The sequence below is a fragment of the Martes martes genome (assembly GCF_963455335.1).
Source record: "Martes martes genome assembly, chromosome: 10".
NCBI classification, from domain to species: domain Eukaryota; kingdom Metazoa; phylum Chordata; class Mammalia; order Carnivora; family Mustelidae; genus Martes; species Martes martes.
This window is the reverse complement of record NC_137898.1, coordinates 68255298-68270773: the sequence shown is the minus strand read 5'-3', so window position 1 is coordinate 68270773 and position 15476 is coordinate 68255298. Positions and strand designations below refer to the sequence as shown.

Here is a 15476-nt window from a genome sequence, read left to right as displayed (position 1 = left end):
AGAGTTCTGTGCCACATATGATGTTACTGTCTTTATATGTTCAAGTTTGGGGATTCTATCTTCAAGAAGTTTCTTTTTAAAGAATTGGTTGTGTCTTTAGTATATACTGTCATATCAGTCATAGCCATTATCATTTGTTGAAAGGCTAAACATTTAGTTACCATTGGCCTGTCACAGAGATAAGTGGCCAAGAAAATAAAAAGATTTAAAAGAAGCTCAGTATCACTACTAATCACAGTAAGTCACCCATTTATCAACAAATATTTATGGAGAGACTACTACATGCTAACATTATTCAGTTACAGGAAAATAAAAACCACTGGAAACATTCATGTAACAAGTTTTCTATTTCTCCTGGGTAAATATGTAGGTAGGATTACCAGAACATAGGTAAGTATATGTTCAATTTTATAAGAAACAGCCACACTCTTTTCCAAAGTAGCTATACCATTTTACATTTCTACTAGCAGTATATACGAGTTGCAGTTGCTTCATATTCTTGCCAATATTGGTAGTATCACTTTTTGGTTTTTGTTTTGCCATTCTAATAGGAATGTATTGGCATCTGATTGTGTTTTTAGTTTACATTACCTTAATGGCTAATGATGTTGAATACCTTTTCATGTGCTTGATTGTCATCCACATGTTCCTTCAAAGTGTCAAAGTCATTTGACCTTTTTTTTTTAAGATTTTATTTATTTATTTGACAGAAAGAGAGATCACAAGTAGGCAGAGAGATAGGCGAGGGGGAGGGAGCAGGCTTCCTGCTGAGCAGAGAGCCCAATGAGGAGCTTGATCCCAGGATCCTGAGATCATGACCCGAGCCAAAGGCAGAGGCTTCAACCCACTGAGCCACCCAGGCACCCCATCTGCCCATTTTTTAAATTGAGTTTTTTTATTTCTTACTATGGAACTATTAGAGTTTCATATGTTCTGGTTACAAATTCTTAGAGATGTGATTTGCAAAGATTTTTCTCTAATGTTTTCTTCTAGAAGCTTTAGAACATTAAGTGTTGCATTTGTTTATGATCTGTTTTGAATACATTCTTACATAAGGTGCCAAATATATAATTTTCTCACATATGACTATTCCATTGTGCCAGTACCATTTAATGAAAACACTACCTGTTCTCCATTAGACCTCATTTGCATCTTTGTCAAAAGTCTACTGATCAGGGCACCCAGGTGGCTCAGTCAGTTAATGTCTGCCTTCAGCTCAGATCATGATCTCAGGGTCCTGGGATCAAGTCCCACATCGGGCTCCCTGCTCAGCGGAAAGCCTGCTTCTCTCTTTCCCTCTGCTCCACCCCCAACTCCCTGCCACTTGTACGCGTGCGCTCTCTCTCTCTCTCAAATAAATAAAATCTTTTTTTTTTTTAAATCAACTGATCAACCTTACTGATGTGGCTAAGAACCAGAAATGGCTAAGTGAGGAGCTTGAAAAATTCCCCCAAAGAAGCAATGATAAAACTAGACAAAGTAGGGGCTCCTCAGTGGCTCAGTCAATTAAGCATCTGACTTTGGCTCAGGTCATGCACGATCTCAGGGTCCTGGGATCGAGCCCCGAGTCAGGCTCCACCCTCAGCAGGGATTCTGCTTGTCCCTCTCCCTCTGCCCCTCCTCCCACTCGTGTGTGTGTGCGTACACGCTCTCTCTCAAATAAATAAATACAATCTTCCCAAAAAAAAAAAAAAAAGAGAGAGAGACAAAGTTGTCAAAAACAACAATGTAAAGACTCTGAGAATTTGTCAGAGGCACTAAACAAAATAAGCAGCATTAACTCAAGAAAATGTTCTTAATCTCAGTAAGAACAGGTGGAGTCAGCAGCAGAAAGCCTGGGACTACAACTATCCCTAACCTGAGCTACATGGTGCAGAAGTTCTACCCAGCTGGACCACTCCATTGCCATGCTGGAAGGAATGAAGACTCCATGCCCACGCACAAAGTCAAAAACAATTCCAACCTTAGGTGCCAAAAACCTGGGAAAGCCAACATCAGGGCTCACCTGAAGTCACAATACTGGTGAAGATAAACAACTAAAGACCACCCAGAAAATTAATGGACAGAAGCCAAGAAATGAGACAACAAGTGGGCCTTGCTAAGATTCCCCTTAACCCTTGTCATCTACAAGGCCATGCACATGTACAAACCTGCTTAAATTCAGGAAACACTGAAGAGAGCCCAAGTTGGCTAGACATTCCTGGCTAAACCTAAGGCCTTGCAAACACATTTGGGAAAAAACAACAACAACGACAACAAAAAAAAAAAAAAAAAAAAAAAAGGAAAGTCAAGTGTGGAGGCCAAGAAAAACAAGGCTGTACCCACCTCGAGTCTAGCCCTAACATCGCCCTCCCCTCCATAAAACTGAAGGAGGCTGAAGCGGAAGAAAATGGAAACAAAGTTAAACATAAATCTCACTAACAAGAACGCTTGATAGGAGAAATGTGACATTCCACCAGGGAACTCCCAATTGTCGTCATGTTAGTGCCTCATCAGAGGGAGAAATGGCCTTGACTTGATAATAACCAGGCCTCCAATATCCTGACAGTCTTTTTTACCCTGATAGGCCTTCTGAACATCCCCTTTGTCCTCACCTACTGCTGAGCCAGCAGTCGTGGCCCAATTATCTACTGCCGAGTCCACCCCCACTCTGCCTTTAAAAGCTGACTGTAATCCGGTTCGGGGTCCAAGTCCCTACTCCACTGTATCGGGTATACTTGGGCCCAAGCTTAAGCTTGTCAAATAAACCCTCGTGTGATTGCATCGGTGTTGGCTGCTTGGTGGTCTCTCGGACTCGAAAACTTGGGCATAACATCAAGTTAACCTGTAAACTGTTTGGACTTTGCAAACATTCTCCAAGCCACACACAGACTCAGCAAAAGATGAATCCTTACTAGGTAAAGGTATTCAAGCACAACCTCTGATCAATCACTGACCCAACAGTGACCCCTAGCCAGACTTAAAAATACTAACAAGAATTTTTAAAAACCAAAACAAACAAATTAAAAAAAACTGAGTAGTGACTACATATTGTGGGGAAACAGACTCCACACAATCAGTCCAAGCAAGTCAACAAGCAAATACATAGTAATAAGCACATCTGGGAGGGATGCAGTGAATAGGATCAGAATTCAAAGCTGCTACAATAGATAATCTAAAATGTACAGTTTTCAAAATGTCTAGGCAAACTAAAAAATTATGAGATTATAATTATACAAAGAATGTGTGACCCATACATGGGAGTGGGGGGAGACAACAATCAATAGAAACTATTTCTGAGAGGGCCCAGATGTTGGACTTAGTGTGACTTCAAAGCAGCTATTATAAATAGCTCCAGAGAACTGAAACTATTTTTGAAAGAATTTACATTTAAAGAATTAAAGCATGATGACAATGACTCATCCAATAGAAAATATAGACAAAGAGAAATAAGAGAAAGATAAATACCATATGATCTACCTTTTATTTGTAATTTAAGAAACAAAACAAATGAGCAAAGGAAAAAAAGACAAACCAAGAAACAGACTCTTAACTATAGAGAACAAAATGATAGTTATCAGAGAAGCAGTAGGCAGAGAGTGGCTGAAACAGGTGATGGGGATTAAAGAGTACACTTATGAAAAAATATATATATGGGTGCCAGCCTGGCTCAGTCAGTGGAGCATGTGACTCCAAGTTGTGAGTGCAAGCCCAATGTTGGGTGTAGAGATTATTAAAAAAAAAAAAAACAAAATAAAATCTTCAGTGGTGAGCCATTTGGTGGCTCAGTCAGTTAACCATCTGCCTTAAGCCCAGGTCATGATCCCAGGGTCCCGAGATAGAGCCCAATATCAGTCTCCCTGCTCAGCAGGGAGACTGCTTCTCCGTCCCCCTCTGGTGTTCCCCCTGCTTGTACTCTCTCCCTCTTAGTCAAATAAATAAATAAGTAAAATCCTTAAAAACAATTTTTTACACACAAACACTCATAAAAATGTGTTAACTGAATTAAAGTTTTGCCTAATTCACAATATGTTTGGGAAACAATTCAACTCCAAAGTTCAGGATAAAAATAAATTTTATGAAATTTAAATAAAACTATAAATATCTGTGTTTTTGAGACTATAATTACAGTACATTTATTTACAAAGATTCATTTTAATTTTGAATAATTTTAATTATTTTGTGACCATGAATAAATATTCAAATATTGATTCCCATCCACATACATGAAATACTATTGTATTTCCAAAGTTAACTTCAAAATGTGAAAGATGTAATACAATACTGTGTTTGCTTCTGGAAAAAATGGAGACAAGTCAATAATGATGCAAAGTCATTAGCCTAGAAAACTAAGAAAGGGAGGGAAAAGGATACTGGTTTAGTTTTAGACCAATGTGAGATCCTATCAGATATGCCTGAGGTGTTGATCAAGCCCCTGATACATAAGCCAGAGTTCAAGAGAAAAAGCAAACCAATGAATTATTCTGTAGTAGCAGTAAAGCCAAGGAACTCTAAAAGACGACCTAAAGAAAGGATATAAAGTAGGAGAGAAAAGGTCATTAGCAGAGGAATAAAAAAATGCCTCTATTTGTAGAGCAGGCAGAGGATGTTAATCAAAAAAGACCGAGAGTAATCAGAAAGGATGAAGGATACCAGGAAAGAGAGGAAACCCCATCCTATTTGATTATGGCAGAATAAGATCACTACTCCTTCCTCTCTTAGTAATCATTAAAAAAAAAAAAAAAGCAAGATAAGCAGGAAGAACACCCCATCTTTGATGAAACTAGGACTGACATCTGAAGCCAGAGAACAGAGGGAAATCCACCAAAGTGGGATCCAGAAGGGATGTGGAAGGAAAAAGAAAAAAATACCCACCCAGGGTTATAAACTCACAAAGAACTGTCAAGGCACATTTCTCCTAGGTGAAAGGGAGCCACTAAAAGGCCAAAGCAAAAATCCTTGTTTACAACAGTTCAAGCAGGGCACACAAACTGGTGGAGAGTATAAAGTTATCGCTCTCAAACTAATATCCGATATTACTTGAAACCTTCCTTAAGTCCATGACTCTATCCCCTACAGGATAAAGTTCAAGCTATTTAATATAATCCTCAGCACCAGATTTGGTTCCAAGAAGCAGAGAAGCCCAAACAGGAAATCACACAGAGAAACCATATTCATAGAAAGCAGTCTCTGTGTGTCAGGGGCAATAAGAGACTTTGTACTGAACAGACCCACTGCAGCCTACAGGCTGTAGTCCCGAAAATAAGCTCCGCACAATCTTGAATCATGAGGAAAAAGTCCAGGTGGCTTTGCACACAACCCAAGAAAAAGTCTGCATAAAAATATTCACTAAGCACTGCCTGTACTAGCTGAAAATGGAAACCAACTAAATAGCCATCAATCAAAAAGTGGATAAATTCTTGTATTAATCTAAGTAGATGGTATTGTAACATGTCTTAAAGAAATGAAGTACATAAATGTAACCACATAGTTAAGACTCAAAAACACATCATTGAATACAAAAAGCTACAAGATGATACACATAGTATGATGTCATTTATATAAAATGTCATTAAACACAATGCTATAATCATATGTAATAACAACATATGAGTTGGGAGGAGAGGAATGGCACCTGAGGGGGTGCTAAGGGACTTCAAATGCAACTTAATATTCCATCTCTTTTTTAAAAATCTAAAATAACTATAGGAAAAATGTTAGAATTGACAGAACTGGATATTCACATGCTACCCTCTATAAGTTACCCTCTATTCTTGCCTTTGGAACACAGTAACTACATTGTGAGACATCACAAACAAGCCCAGGTAGAGAGACTTCACATAAAAACCCACATGGAGAGGAATTAAGGTGACCAGGGTATAGCTAGCATCTTCTACCAGACACCTCCATGAACAAGCCTTCAGAAGATTCCAGACTCAGCATTTAAATCTTCTAGCTGAAGCCCCACATATCAAGAAACAGGACAAGCTGTCCCCGAGATCCAAACTCCTAATTTACTCCTGAGCACCAATGGTCATTTCATGCCACTACCTTTTGAGACAATTTGTTACAAAGGCACAGTAACCAGAACAACAAATATTACAATGAAATGAAAAGAAAAAATATTTCCAGTGCCTAGCATAAAGTCTCAGTCCTATTTGCTAAATTTCAAACTTGCTAACAGTTGCAAACTTACTTCAGTTTAATAATTTATACAGCTTCTTACCTCCAAACTTCCAGAATGTGCTGCCCAATGTAAAGGGGTAAACTTATGGAGAATGTCTACTTCATTTATGCTGGCTCCTCGTTCTATTATATCTGAAAGCTGCTTTACGTCTCCAGCCCGTACAGCATCATGTATGTTACCAAAATGCACCTTCTTCCGGGCACCCACTGAAAATCAAATTGTTTAATGTATATTACAAAACTTAAAAAAAAAAAAAAAGACTAAAGCAATGATTCAACAGAAAGCACAAAATCACTTTGGTTTTCCAAACAATTTACTACGAAGATGTTTGTGAGTAACATTTCAATCACACTTCCATTTCAACGCTAACACATAAACAGCACAGAATTTATCACTCCCATAGGTAAAGAAAAAGCTGGACAAAAGGAAAATCAACAACTTTTCTTGGACTCGTCAGAGAACTGAGGTCTCAGAGCCAATTGTCTCCCTGAGTCTGGAGAGACACGCAAATACAGAGAAACACAAACAAGTTCAGCTTACCTGGAGCAAAAGCCACTGGAGCCATAAACTTAGAAGAACTGAAATGGTAATTTTGACAAACTGCTAGAGGCTGGGCAAGTATTAGCCTATGAGTGAGAAACTCTCTGGGGCTACAGTCTTAGAAGGCCCCCACATTTTCATAGATTTTACCCCACCAGGGTAAATCCCACCAGGTTATCACTGTGAAAAGAAGAATCACTTCATGTCCTTGGCAGGGAAAGGGGGAAAGTAACCACTCTGAATTACACCCAGTGCATTCTCCACAAGAGAGGCCTACTCTCCAGTGATTTTACCAGAGCCCTATCTCGCATAGGCTGATATATTCTACAATCTATTTTTCTTATCCTTCTCATATGTACTACACTAAGAAAGGAATGGCAGGTCACAATGTTTACTTCATAACACTCCAGTGGTCTTATATTTTACAATTTAATGTTCCAAACATCAAGACTACGTTGTGACTGTGAAATATTTTAAAGTGTACCTTAAGCCAGAAGCAACGAAAGTATCTAAGCACGAACAGTTGTTGGAGGAGAAAGAAGTAGACAGTTTAATCAAAGTATATCCTGAACAAAAAGGCATGATTCCTGACCTCAAATTGTTTTTGAATTTTTGGTAGATAATCTATGCAATCTGTACTACTATTTATCTATGTATATGTCCTTTCTCCACAACTCAAATGCTAATTTCTTGAGGGCTAGTATCATATCCTGTAGCACTCCTTAACAAAATGCTGCACATTTTACTCAAAAATCTTTTCTGAGCATCTACCATGTGCCAAGCACTGTGATAACATCTTTCCCTGCCTACACCTTAACCCTTTCCTTATTCAATATTATCACAAGTGCTTGACAGGCAGAAGCTAAGACAGTTAACAGGATATAAGAAACCATACCACCTGGCCTCGAATGCTTGGGAGTATTTTTCTTTGGGGGCTATAATGTATCACAGAAAATGACTGAACCTCAAAAAATTAAATCATTAAGGGTGTTATCAATAGTGCTTGCTCAAAGCAAGATGGCACAAGAATCTCACAGCCACAAGTTTCCCAGTCAGTTCTCAATAACAGCACACGACCAGGGAAAAAAGCACCAGTGATGGCATTATCCAGAGGGAAAAAACAGGATTTAAGGAGAGGATGGAAGAAAAGTTAACTAAGGGAAAGGGAGAGTCAATAGAGTGGAAGGAATAAAACTAGGTAAGTCTAAAGTCATCTCCACAGGGTCAAATGCTGCAGAGAAGCCAAGAGTCTAACATTTAACAAGCATTTATGTCAGTCTGGACTAGAAGTCTCAGGAATAGTGCAGGTGGAAAGAATGAGCGGAAAGCTAGAGTGAAGGAGAATGAGAAACAGGTGAACAGCTTTGGGACTCACTTAAAATAGGTCAATTAAGGGAGTCACAGCTGAGAAAGGAAACTGCCAGAAAGGGTCAAAGCAGATGTGGATGAAATCAGAAAAAGAGTGACAGAGACAAAGGCAAGCGAAGTAGTCTGACTCACACGGGGTTGCACTCTCCCTAGAGGAGGTGGAAGGGCCTGAATCGGACACCCCTGGCATGGTGCGATCCCTCGGACTCCGGGGAGGACCCGAGTCCAGGCCCCCGCTGCTGCGACGGTCTTCACTTGCTGTCACCCACGAGCCACTGCAGCGGCTGCCTTCGTCGTCGCTAAGACGGGGTACCCGATCCTCCCCGGTTTTCTCCCAAGAGTTCCTGCTGCGGAAGCCCTCGTCTATACGTTCTCTCTCCCAGAAGCCACGGAGGCAACGGCTGGCGTCTACGCTGACGCTCACCCCGGAGGAGTCGCTGGCCGCGTAGCCGCGGTCCTCACTTACTCCCTCCCAGGAATTACTGAGGCTGTGGCCGCCATCGACACTCCCTTCCTCCCAAGAGCCACTGAGGGGGCGTCTGCAGTAGTCGCTGCCTCTCTCCCCAGAGTGGCTGGGTTGGGGGTCCGGGACTACTCTGACACCCTCCCAAGAATCACTGAAGCACAGGCCGCGGTCTTCTCTGACCAGTCCCTCACAGTCACTAGTTTGGTGGCTGCCGGCTTCACTTAAATTCACGTCGCTGCTGCTGAAGCTTTGGTCTCCCCTTACTCTCTCCCAGGAGCTGCTGTGACGGCGCCCACCGTCTCCCGTAACTCTCTCCCGAGAGACACTGCCCAGGTCTTCACTGACTCTTCTAGAGTCACTGCCGGAGAAACCGATGTCTTCACTTAGTCTTCTGCTAGAGTCCCTACAGAGGTGGCCGCCGTCTTCACGGATTCTTTCCCTGTCTTCGCTGGGACTACAGTCCTGGTCTTCCCTAACTCTCTGCCTTAATTGGCTGCCGCGCTGGCCGTGTCGGCCGTTTATCCTCCACACGCGGTGGCTACTGAGGCGGCCGCCGTCTTCTGCTACTACTCCCCGCGAGTCGCTCCGGCGGCGGCCGCAGTGGGCTAGTACTCTCTCCTCCAAGTTGCTTTCCAGCCTCCTGACTCCAGCCAACCAGCTGAGGGTGTGCTGGAGCAGCTGCCTTGGAAACGGGTAAACTTCCGGCGTGCTGCGGTCATTTCCTGTTCCTCACCGCCTTGCGTCACTTCCGGCTTCCCCTCCACCTTTTTCTAGGTTTCGCCTCTAGAGACGTCGGAGGGTGGTAAGGACCGGTTTTTGTGAAATTCCGTACGGCCTCACATCCAAATTATCTAGGCCCTTTCTCTCTAATGGCCTAGCATCCGTCGCGCTTTCCATGGCTCTACGAAGCAGGTGGAGGTTCCAGGACTGCAGTTTGCGTAGGTGACCTGTGTGGCGCGGGCCGGGTGGGGCCTTTCTTCGTCCTTGACAAACCCAGTATAGTTTCTCAGTGCTCGCTGGAACATTGGAGGAAATATGTTCTTACCTTAGCGTTTCACAGGTGTGGAGAAAGACCCAAAGCAAAAGTTAGCAGCTGCAGCCGCTTTCATTATTGAATGCTTATTAGTGCCAGGCTCTTCGGTAATTGCTTGGTACTTAATTCTAAATAATTTTTGTAAGGTAGGTGTTATCTCTGGTTTGTAGGTTAGCCGATTCAAGGTATCAGTAATTCGTTAAGGACAAACAGGTAGGTTACGGAGCCAGTATAAACACAGGTCAGTAGTCAAAAGACTGCCCCAGGGTTCCTGACTCCCAAATCCAAGGCTCCTTTTAATGTAAAATGTTCACTTTCAACAGTTTGGCCCAAATCTTTTTCTCTAACCTTATTAACGTATATTCTTCCATTCACTCTTTATTGAAAATACCCGGGTGGGGCCAGGGGCCGCGAGGCCCTTGGGTGGCTCAGTTGGTAGAGCACGCGACTCTTGATCTCAGGGTGTAAGTTCCAGCCCCAGGTTCGGCGTGGAGCCTTCTTAAAAATTGCCATTTGCTGAGTTCCTGTGAGTCTGACACTGTACTAAGTACTTTCTGTTAGTTTTGTTATTTAATCCTTAACATAACCTATCGGAACCATATTATTCTTCCTTTTTACAGATAGAAACAAAAAGCACCAAAGTTAATGCCTGAAGATTCACAGCTAGTAAGTATTAAGTACCTGAATTAGGTATCCAACCTAGATCTTTGATTTTTGCTGGACATACTTCTCAAAGTCTCTGAATTTCCACAGCCTTTATTAGACCACTCTTCACATTATTTTAAAATTACCTATTTAACAGTTGATCTTCACCCTGACTCCCCAAGGACTCTGAGCTTCTGGGAGGTCGGACTGTATTTCTTGGTGTTCCTGACATTTGGAATATTTTGTTTGAGGGGAGGGCTTAGTAGCTGTGGGTTAGCATATGGCTTGATGGTCAGTTGTTTGTCGTGGATGAAGATAGAATGAAAATCATTTTTTTTTAAGATTTTATTTATTTATTTGACAGATCACAAGTAGGCAGAGAGGCAGGCAAAGAGATGGGGGAAGCAGGCTCCCTGCTGAGCAGAGAGCCCGATGTGGGGCTCAATCCCAGAACCCTGGGATCATGACCTGAGCTGAAGGCAGAGGCTTTAACCCACTGAGCCACCCAGGCGCCCTGAAAATCATCTTTTTTTACAGCTGGGAGGGAATTTGGGATTAGTCATCCCAGTCTGCTTATTTTTAGAAATAGAGCAACTGAAGTGTTTTATCTTATTTGACATCTATTGAGTTATTTTAATAGGGGCCAGTTTCTATGCTAAATGATTTGCAAATAGTTTCAGACTTAATCTGTACTATTATTTCTGTTTTTACAGATGAAGGAACTGCTCACATTTGGCCAAGATCACATAATAGGAGGTGGGAAATTGGAACCCACTCTGACTCCAAATTAATAGAGAGTTTGTAGCCACTTACATAATAATGGTAAAGGTTTCATTTGTTGCTATATGGATAAATTCAGTGAGGGTCAGCACATTCTTAAAGGATGCACAAATGGCAGGAAGGATCAGAAAAGAAAACCAAAATAGCAGAGAAGCAGAAAAAAGAAAATCTCCCAAAATAAACGTAAAGGAATTAAAAATAACATATTCATGAAATAGAAAATAAAATTGATAATAATGCCTTCTGTTTGAAAAGAACAGTAAATAGACACTTAGCAAATCTAAAGAAGAAAAGGGAAGAAAACGATATTTGGAAATAAAGGGAACATATTACAGATAAGAGGGACTTCCAAAATTAGAATTGAATCTAGAATAGCCTTATACGGATAATCTTGAAAATTGACCTGGACAATTTTCTAGGAAAGTACAGATTTCGAAGAATTGGCTCTACAGTTAGAAAACCTTAATAAACATAATCATGAAAGAATGCCCTATATATCCCTGACGAAGGCCACCAGGAACAAAGCATAGAGAAGAATGGGAGTGTGTCCCAACTATGAAAGGAGCATAACCATAGCAGGATCTAAAAGATAGTAAAATAAAATATAGCCAGTCTCACTTACGAATCCGTGCAAAAAAAAAACTAAGGAAACTGTGAACCCAGCAGTGCATTTAGAGAATAATGTCATAACCAAGTTGGGTTAATCTTACCTGTACAAGGATGGTCAACATTAGACAGGTACTGAAAATTTTCTACATTAGTAGATAAAGGAGAAAAACTATATGACTTTATTTGATAGTGAAAAAACACTTAAGAAATTAACATCTATTACTGATTTTTTTTAAAAATACAATTTATATTAAGTAACAAAAGGAAGCTTGCTTAACTGGATGAAGGGTATCAACCAGCAATGAACAAACTTAATTTCATGATCCAGGTTATATCTTCTGTCATTCATACAATTCAACATTGTTCTGAGAATTTTGGATCCAGTATAGTAGTAATAAGTGAGATAAATAAGGTATGAAATTAGAAAGGAAGAAATTAAGATAAATGATATTGTTTACCTGGAAAATCAATAAGACAGCATTGTCAGAAAGATGGTAAGCTCTCAGCAACATACAGATGATTTTTTATAAACGATATAATTAACTTTTAAATGTAAAGAACTCATATTAGCACCAACAATGGTGAAACATTCTAGAAATCTATCAAGAAATAAGCCAAACCTACATTAAAAAGCCGTAAAACTTATGTATATTACAGAAGATTAGAATAAATGGAAAGGTATGCTTTGTCCTAGGTGAGTAGGCTCAGTGTTTAAAGATAAGAGTCTCCTCAGATTATAAATTTACTGCATTTCAATTAAAAATTCTAACAATTTTTAATGGAAAAACACAAGATTTTTTTTTTAAGAAAAGCCATACTTTTTTTTTTAAAGATTTTATTTATTTATTTGACAGATTGTAAGTAGGCAGAGGGGGAGGGGAAAGGAGGCTCCCTGCTGAGCAAAGAGCCTGATGTGGGGCTCTGTCCCAGGACCCTGAAACCATGACCTGAGCCGAAGGCAGAGGCTTAACCCACTGAGCCACCTAGGCGCCCCAACAAGATGATTTTTTTTTTTTAAGATTTTATTTATTTATTTGACAGATTACAAGTAGGCAGAGAGGGAGAAGCAGGCTCCCTGCCGAGCAGAGAGCCTGATGCGGGGCTTGATCCCAGGACCCTGAAACCATGACCTGAGCCAAAGGCAGAGGCTTTAACACTGAGCCACCCAGGTGCCCCACAAGAGGATTTTTTATCTCAAAGAATGTAGGTGCAAGATTAACCAAAATGTTTTTTTAAAAATAAGAATGAGAATTCACCCAAATACCCATCAGAACTACAAAGCTAGGGTATGTATAACAGGGAGGTAACTGGAATAGGAGTGGACAAATAGTGGAACAAACTAAAATTCAGAAATATATGTATACACTTATTATAGCGGTAGCATTTCAAATAGAGAAATGTAAGCTCTTCATTTTCATGTGCAAAAATTTCAGAGTTAAAGATACTATCAAAGTGCTAGAAGAAAATACAGAAATTTATATATCTTAGGAAGTCCTTCCAAAGCAATACAAGCCCCAGAGATCACAGAGAAAACATAAACATTTAAAAGATATATTACCATGAAGTTTAGACCAGAGGTAGACAAGGTTTATTATCAAGTCTGAGAAAGAGTAACTCTAGAAAAACTAATGAGCAAAAAGTGTGATGAAAAATACCAAAAGCAAGTACACCTGAAACTAATGAATGTTGTATGTCAACTGTACTTCAATTTGGGGGGGAAAAAATTAACAAAATTTACTGAAACTCATTAGGAATGCTCTGCACAGCACTATGATAAAAACTAAAAGGTGGATAATGAGTGTTAAAAGAGGTCTGAAGCCCCTGCTGGTGAGATAAAATTGGAGTGACCCAGGAAGGACAATTTGGCAGTATCTGTTGAAACTAAACATACATTACCCTTGAGTCAGAAACTATCCAGTTGTAAAATCTTCAAAATAACGTTCTGTTGTAGTAGGATAGTCATTGCAAAGTGTTATAGTTGTAAATAATTAGACACTTAAATATCCATCAGTGAAACAATGCTGAATTATGCTACATGCCTATGAAATATTACACAGTTGTAGAAATGAGATCTACATTAACATAGAAAAAGTGAAAAAAAGACAATATATATGCAATCTCATTTAGTTTTTTTTTTTATTTTTTTTCAAAGAATCTAGAAGATTAACTCAGTGCTTTATAGAACAAGAAAAATGTGAAAGGAGACTATTTTCTGTATTTTTTGTTTTACAAAAATTCTAGGTAAAAATACAGAAGCACAGGAAAACATGTATTGTTATATAAAGCAAAAGAACGTACTTCTAAGGAGTACATGGGTCAGGAAAGATTAAGAAGCTAAGAAAAACACTGGTTTTGGCAGGGTTTGGCACTGGTTTGGCAGTTACCAATCATTGGTAACACTCGGGAGTCAAGATACAAAAACCCCGGATGCACAGGATGTCAAGGTAAGTGAGGAATTGACTGAAGGAAGTGTCTCACGTGAACCATTCCAGAACACACTGAAGTGGGCATCTTGGCATTCTAGAGAAATGGAGCTCTTTGTAAGTAGGAAACTTACGGTTCCACCTCTCAGTTTTTCAGAGGGCTCTGCCTAAATCCCCCATAAATCAGCTCTTTGCATTTAGTTCCAGAGGAGGGAGCAGGGCCAACCCCAGGCCAAAAATTCAATTAAATGTGTTGTGGTACCAACTTCCTTATGCCTAAATAGCTAGATACTCTCTTCTCTTGCTTCCCAGGCATTCTTGCTCTCCTTTTGTTGGACACCTCTCCAAACTTTCACCCCACAGGTGCTTTTTTGCTCTTGCTTAACTTGCTCTTTCCCACCTGCACAACTCCATATAGGATTAGGAGAAAACCCTACTTTTACAGAAGTTCACCCCCCCCTTTTTTTTTTTACAATAGCCTGACTCCATTTCTACCTCCAGATTACCTCCTCTTTAGTCTGCTAAAAACTTTTCACTTGCCAGCACAGTGAGATGCCATGTATTTTTTCTGAATATTTTGTATAAACTTGTAGCATTTAGTAGTTGCTAAACAAGTTGTAAACAAAGTTTGGGAAAACAAAACGAGTTGTCTATTTTGGGTTTAGTTGTTACTTGAAAATCTGAATTTTTATTATATAGGTAGGTCTTTTTTTTTTCTGAAGCTTATTTTTAGCTAAGTAACAGATAACTTTGTAGTATTTTCCAGAGCAGTAAAGTTAAAACAAAGTTTTAAGTAAGCAGATTATGTTAAAATCAGAACATAGAGGGTACGAACCATGAAATTTGCAGGTTTTGGGAAATGTTTTAGTTCTCACAAACTTCAGCTGTTACTTCAAAAAATAATATTTCATCTTACATGAGGCTTTCTTGGGTTTTCCTTGTTACACTTAACAGTGTAGATTACTTACTAGTTTTAGTTCCCACTGATATGTGTTGACTATTTTCCATCTTTTGGGGCTACAAGTCATTGTTGTTTTCTAGATCAGTTATCAGATCTAGCTATTCATTAAAGTTACCAAGGGGTTTTTAAAGTTCAGATATAATTGACATTATTTTCATGTTTCTAAATGGTAGAGGGATCTCAGAGTCTGCTAAATGAGACCCTTCAGAGACCATCTGTTCTTAATATTTGCTGATGGTAATGCAATGAAATTTGGGGGCCACACATCTAAATCACTGCCCAGTATCCAACCTCCTACCTCAAAGAAAAAGTAGGAATTGGATTTTCAGTTCCAACTGTAAGTACCTGTGATCATCTCAGAGGAAGTATTACCCCTCTGCCACTTCAAAGCTAATTCCTTTTGTGCTGTTGATAAATCTCTGGTCTGTCAGTCATCTCTCTTCAACAGGTCTCTCCATTGAACTCCTTTTAACATGTATGTTAAA

At 39.8% G+C, this 15476-nt stretch overlaps 1 protein-coding gene across 2 annotated transcripts in view; it reads right to left on the bottom strand.

Moving 5' to 3' along the window:
• ANKRD42 (ankyrin repeat domain 42) overlaps positions 1-9131 on the bottom strand; it is a 61010-nt gene extending 51879 nt beyond the window's left edge. For both annotated transcript variants that reach the window (XM_080815294.1, XM_080815296.1), the window contains exons 1-2: positions 8207-9131; positions 6206-6372 (exon numbers count right to left, since the gene is read on the bottom strand). In XM_080815294.1, the coding sequence (XP_080671420.1) occupies positions 6206-6372; positions 8207-8264 (225 nt within the window). In that variant the 5' untranslated portion in view covers positions 8265-9131. The remainder of the gene's footprint in view (positions 1-6205; positions 6373-8206) is intronic.
• Between the last annotated feature and the right edge of the window lie 6345 nt (positions 9132-15476).